We start from the raw sequence: 6,000 nt of genomic DNA, 5'->3' as shown, positions 1-6,000 counted from the left end.
TTGGCAGTGTTAGGTTTATGGTTGGACTCGATGATCTTAAAGGTCTTTTCCAACCTAAATGATTCTATGATTCTATTATATGAAAAAAAAATCTAGGCTTATATGCACCTCCAACATACTTAGTGCAAACTGTAAACACTGAATAGAACAGACATCAGCAGTTCAGACATGGCTACAAAGACAGTCACAAAGGTATTTATTCCCCAGTGAGTGTGAGAGTCTCTTTTTTCAGACCAAAGGAAACTGTGAGACTATTACTGTAAACACTAAAGCAGCTATGGCAGGGTGGGAGGCTCTTTTGCTTGTAAATCCAGTAACACCAGGGAATTTGTTGCAGGCCGCAAAACAAGAAAAGAAGTTGACAGTCTAGTTTCTTCGGTGCAAGTCTTATTGAATGGGGATTTCTCAGTAAGAGAAAGTCTTCAGTTCTTCATTTCCAGTACTCAGCAAAAATGAACTCTGTGCTTCCCTATCCTCCTTTTAAAGAAAATACATGACAACACAAAGCCATACAATCTACTTTTCATCCTAATGGAAACAAGTACTATTCCCTGAACTTCATTTGACTTAAGCAAAAGAGCCATGCAAATTAAAACAAGTAAGATGTAACAAAGAAGATCACATTAACGTGTAAAAAATGTTATCCCAAATATCAAGCTGATGAATTTACTGTGGAATAGATCAAGATACAGAAGTGAATTTTGTAAGCATAAAATGGTTATTCCTCAAACAGAGAGCAAATACTTTTGTAAACGATAATCTTGGCTTCCTGAAGTTTGATAATCTCACAGTGATTGACTTGGGTGTCTAAAAGGCTGAAAGCGCTAGCTGAAGTTTGTCTCGTGATTCAGGCATTCAAATTTCTCTCTCTCACACCCATTCTCTGTGGTCTGATAAGAGAGAGCTCACACAGCACTCACAACAGTGACACTAAGAGCATTTATTTCCTCTAATCGAATGTTTTATGAAACATTTGGAAACTTAATACTTTAAGATCACTACACCTTGTTGGATTGGGATGAAATCTATTTTGGCAGTCACTTGGTGGAGGTAGACAGCCAGCCAGCCTTTCCTTAGAAAATTAAGTCAAAAAATAAGCAAGTTTTGCAGGGGAAAATAACAGGTTCCTATAAATCCACTTTCCTGTATTAAAGGGCAAATGCTTTGAAACCCTAAGATTCTACATCACTTAGATGTATACAATGATATGGACCCCTGCTGGAAAAAGCAATTTTGCTACAAAAAAACCTACAGCTGTTGGCTTCATTGAAATCTTCATCTGCAACAAAAATAAATATTCTGTAAAGATTTTTCTCTACTTTGTTTTGGATACAAGCATGATTATATTCTGTTGTAAAGTGTTCTTCTGTCCCACAGTCCTCGCATAGTGCCTTGTTAGACCCAATTGTAACTTCTAGGGTTAAAATTTCAAAGGATTGCCCCTGTGTTTAATGTTAAGCGCACAACTAAGTGCCTGTGTGAATTTGCGATTAATTTATTTCTTGACTCAGGAGCCCTAGTCAGGAAAACATTATCTGCCACGAGTTTTCCTTTACATCATTAAAAGCTGAGGGCAGTTAACACCTTGCATGATCACATGCTTATTCCTTTTATGGCTTCCCCCCACAGGACATTTTGGAAAATATTTTATGAAATGAATCACTGCCAAACTCTGGTTAATCTGTCACCATGTTTACTCAGCAATTTCTGTACAATTGAAAACTTTTTGTCTCATTTCTGTTCTTCCTCCAAATTACTGGTAAACTGGGGCAGGGGGAGAATCAAAAGCCTAACGCATAAGAAAGAAATAGCCATTAGACCCCCCTAAACTGAAATTAAATCTAAATAAGATAGCAGCCAGTATAGCATTGATAGTATATTTATAGGCATCAGTGCTTAAGAACTGATGTATGAAACCTGAAAAGCTGAGCAGTAGCCAACTGAACAATGTAAGACAACCTATGTAAATTAAACTATCTGGTTATCAGCTGTATACAAATAGTAACAAAACTTTACATCTTAATTTAGAAAAGAATTAAAATGTGCACTAAAGTCCTTCTCAGCTAAGGCAACAAATATGCTTGATTTCAATACTGCAGAATTAATTTAATTAATTTAAGTATTAAATATTGATTTCAATATTTAATTAATGAGACACTAGCTCTTTCTTGTGGTTTTTTTCTCTTAGTAATAAAGCAAAACAAATTAGGCAGAAGTCTCTGTCCTAAGTGTTTTTGACTGGCCTGGTTATATATTGGCAAAAGCAATAAAAACATTAAAACACATGGTTTTTAAGCCAAATGTCAAACACTGAGTTTCCAAAACATCTGGTTTGCCAATAACGCATATTAATAAATGGACTGGAAATCCAGTAATGGTTTAACTTTTCACTTCTAAAACCTATACAAAATAATGTCAGTGGATTTAGGAGATACCGCTATGTCCTGGAAAGAGAAAGAAATTTGGAAAGAACAGAAAAAGGAGTGATGGAATAAGAGAATAAGTTACAAGGTTTTTATAGTACACGGAGAGATAATAAGGAAACAGGTCTAAATAAAGCTATGAAAACTTATCCCTGTTTTGTCTTTCTTATGTACATTGGCAAGTGCCAGATTTCCATTTCTTCTGAAAAAGTGTCTGTATATACATAATTTAAATAATTTTTTAAATAGTTTTATATATATACACAAATAATTTTATATATCTATATATAAATATATATCTAGTTATAAAATATGTAGATATATAAAAATTATTTAACTCTCAAAAGAATTTTTTAAAATTCCTCTAGTCCACTACCAACTTGCACTGGCAAACTTACTCTATTTCGTAAGTAGTAAAAATGACAGCAAGAAGAAACAGATTAGTTTCATTGAGTACATGGGGCTTTAGATAATTACATCATTGTTTTTAAACATTAAATTATCTCTCTTTTTATTTTATTAACAAAATCTGACAGTTCTGCTTGTTTTTGGAAAAAGAACTCCACCATTTCTGCCATTTAGAAATCAAAGCTACTGAAGAAAGATTACTATATGGGAAGTAGGGAGGCCAGAACAAAAAGAAAGCACACGCTGTTCACTTTTACAGGGAATCTTGGTCAAGCCACAGTCTGCAGAGATCTTTGCTTGGTTTTACCATGTGCAATAACAAATACCTGTTATAATTACAGATAAAAAACACGGGTCATCAATAATTTGTTGAGGGTTTATTACCAAGCCTACCTGTAGGAATAATGAAAGATTCTAAAGTAGCATTTCCTCGTTTACAAATATAGCCAAGTTTCTGATCGCATTCCCAATTCTCCCACTTAGCACCTTTGGCAGGATTTAATGCTGCACAGATTTTTCCAGGTTCTGGAGAAGGATGTCCTTTAAAAAAGAAACAAAACAAAACCTCAAAAACAACAACAAAGTATAAGCACATCATGGTTACCCTCCCAATTACTCTCACATTCTAATCTGTTCCATGCTTTAATTATAAGATACATTAACATATAGACAATTGTGATTCTCCACAGTCCTTTAGACTGAACAGGGCAGTTCATTCCCTTAAGAGAGATGTTTTCACAGCAACCACAAGTTGAGATATTTATCCAGTTCACAATTTAACAGCCTCCTCACAGGTTCAAAGTCTTGATGGAAGGTATTACAGTGTACCTGTTTCGTTTGGGTTATTTCCCTTTCTAAACAAAGAATGTCTAAAGTCCAGAGCACAATCTTTAGGTGAAAAAACTGTTCAGTAAGCTAGTCAAATTCTGTACTTAGTAAAACAGTAAAGACAGAAAAATAATAGGTAATTATTTCGCTAATGTGAACTTCTTGTCCACTTGTCTAAACAATACGACAATAGTAGGATATTTGGATATTTTCAGTTGATTAGCACTAACAGGAACATCTAGAAGAAAAGTAGAATCTGTAGAACAGAACAAATTTCTGCAATAAACCAGATGAACTTTTCAAGATCTGGTCTAATGTGATTAAACTTAACATGGATTTTCTTTCACTTCTGAACCCATGCCACTACACTACATAACAAGCAAGTGTCAGTACTTCTCAGCAATAAACACAGCAAAACAGTATTTTTTAGTGTGCAGGATTGTTCACTGAAAATTTTCTTACATCATTATGATTTCATTACCTTAGATTTCAGTTAGTCTTATATTTGCAGTCATGTTATATCTTCTTTCCATAGGAGAAAAAGATATGCTTACTTCAAAAAATACAAATTTAAATTGTTTGAATGTACAAAAAAAGTTCGGCTGTTGGCAGTTAGCTCTCCTAAATGCCTAACCAGCATAATCTTAGTTTAAATGTTGATAACTTAGTTCCCATTTTTTTCTGTTATTTATTTAGGGCTAGTGAAATGAAACAATATGAAGCTTCCACAAGTTCTTTTAAAGTATACTAGTGGAAGAACAGCCAGCTCTTGAACATCCAGGGTAATGGGGATGAAATAGAGGTAGGCTGACCAAAGCAATGTCATGAAGGAGATAGCACAAATATAGAATAGGTTATATGGGCTTAAGAGTATTACCTTTGAATGAAATTAAGAAACATAAGGAGTTAAAGATAAATGAAGCCCATTTTGGTTACACCAAAACCCATCTAATTCTTTCCAGGACAACTGAGAGTTGTCTGCAGTTTTAACAACCACGAGCAGCTGCCCTTGCCACTTTGGCTCCACCTCACAATCAGTTTTCCCCCACTCTTCATTACATGCACATCCTCATCAGTACACTTGGATGACAGACCTAGAAATACCTTCACAGCAACTTACAGTTCAGCCCATCTGTTTGCCTTGTGTGCTCACTCCATTGGAGAGCTATTTATAAAGTAGTTCAATTCACTCTTCAAAGCTTACCTACTCAAGAAGTTTATCCACATAAAATGTGCTTTTGGCCTTGTCTACACAAGGAAGCCACTGGATGACACGATGGAGTGGGCATTTATAGTTATTGCAGATTAAATACATGTGACATGCTCAATGAAGATAAAGAAGAGTATTTACACTGCATAACTTCAGACATCTACTTTAAATTAGTGTCCAAAGGCTTCCTGAATAGCCAGTGCAAGGAAACAAGGGTCCTGCAAAAAGACACCTTAACATAGGCACTCTGAATAGTAAACCGGAAAAGTACCTCTTCTTCAGTGCGTACACAGATGGCATAGGAGACTAGCTTTTTAATAATGGCACTAGAGCTCAACATCGCAACTACAGGCGTGAAGTAGCTGGGTTTGCTTTAGACTAGCCTAACATGTTCAGTTTGATACGTGCTACTGCCATGGGTAGGTTAATCCCAAACGAAAATGAAAATCCAATCTTTAAGCAAGTAACTGAAACAAATTGGAAAGGAAAGGAAATTAAAAAAAAAAAACAACCACCACCAAAACCCATACACTGACCTGTCTAATCTCACAAATGAAGACACCTATAGCATCAGATTTATTCTGTATTCATATAGAAATAAAGTAAATTAAGAAGATATACAAATGAAGTGTAAATAGATGACTTTTAAAACTTTCCTCTGGATTTTGAAGCTACCATCTCCATTGCAAATAATAAATTAAGCTCAGTGTGTATCCCTAGCATAAGGGCTGTTACTCACAGTGTTTATAGCCACAGTCAGAATCTTTCAACATCAAAACAAGCTCAATAATTGCAAGAGAATAGAGTACTAGAAAGGAAGTATGTTACACGATGATCAAATTTTTGCCTTTTAAACTGAGTAGCAACATATTTAACCTTACCTGGAACCCAATTTAAGTATCGGAAAGGAGCACCACCAACCCATTGCCATCCGCTGTTGAAATTCAAACTGTTAAGACCAAACCAGAGAGCAGAACTCAGTCTGCCAGTCAAACCTAGGTAACAGAGACAAAGAGAGATACTGGAAGTGCACAGCAAGAGCAAACACTTTCTCAAAACTTGAGAGCTGAATTCTAGCTAAACCGTCTGCTTCTCCTTTTTCCCAGTACAAGTTTTAACAACTTTTAACCT

General features: G+C 35.3%; 1 protein-coding gene across 1 annotated transcript in view; it reads right to left on the bottom strand.

The window, feature by feature from the left end:
* Window positions 1–6,000, bottom strand: part of LOC103895954 (macrophage mannose receptor 1) — a 67,016-nt gene that overhangs the window by 48,322 nt on the left and 12,694 nt on the right. The window contains exons 5-6 of the mRNA XM_009275705.2: window positions 5,751–5,864; window positions 3,225–3,371 (exon numbers count right to left, since the gene is read on the bottom strand). Of these exons, the coding sequence (XP_009273980.1) occupies window positions 3,225–3,371; window positions 5,751–5,864 (261 nt within the window). The remainder of the gene's footprint in view (window positions 1–3,224; window positions 3,372–5,750; window positions 5,865–6,000) is intronic.

The sequence above is a fragment of the Aptenodytes forsteri genome, unplaced genomic scaffold (assembly GCF_000699145.1).
Source record: "Aptenodytes forsteri isolate BGI_AS27 unplaced genomic scaffold, ASM69914v1 Scaffold172, whole genome shotgun sequence".
In the NCBI taxonomy this organism is placed as follows: domain Eukaryota; kingdom Metazoa; phylum Chordata; class Aves; order Sphenisciformes; family Spheniscidae; genus Aptenodytes; species Aptenodytes forsteri.
Note: the sequence above shows the minus strand (reverse complement) of the source record. Positions and strands in the feature narration are given on the sequence as shown.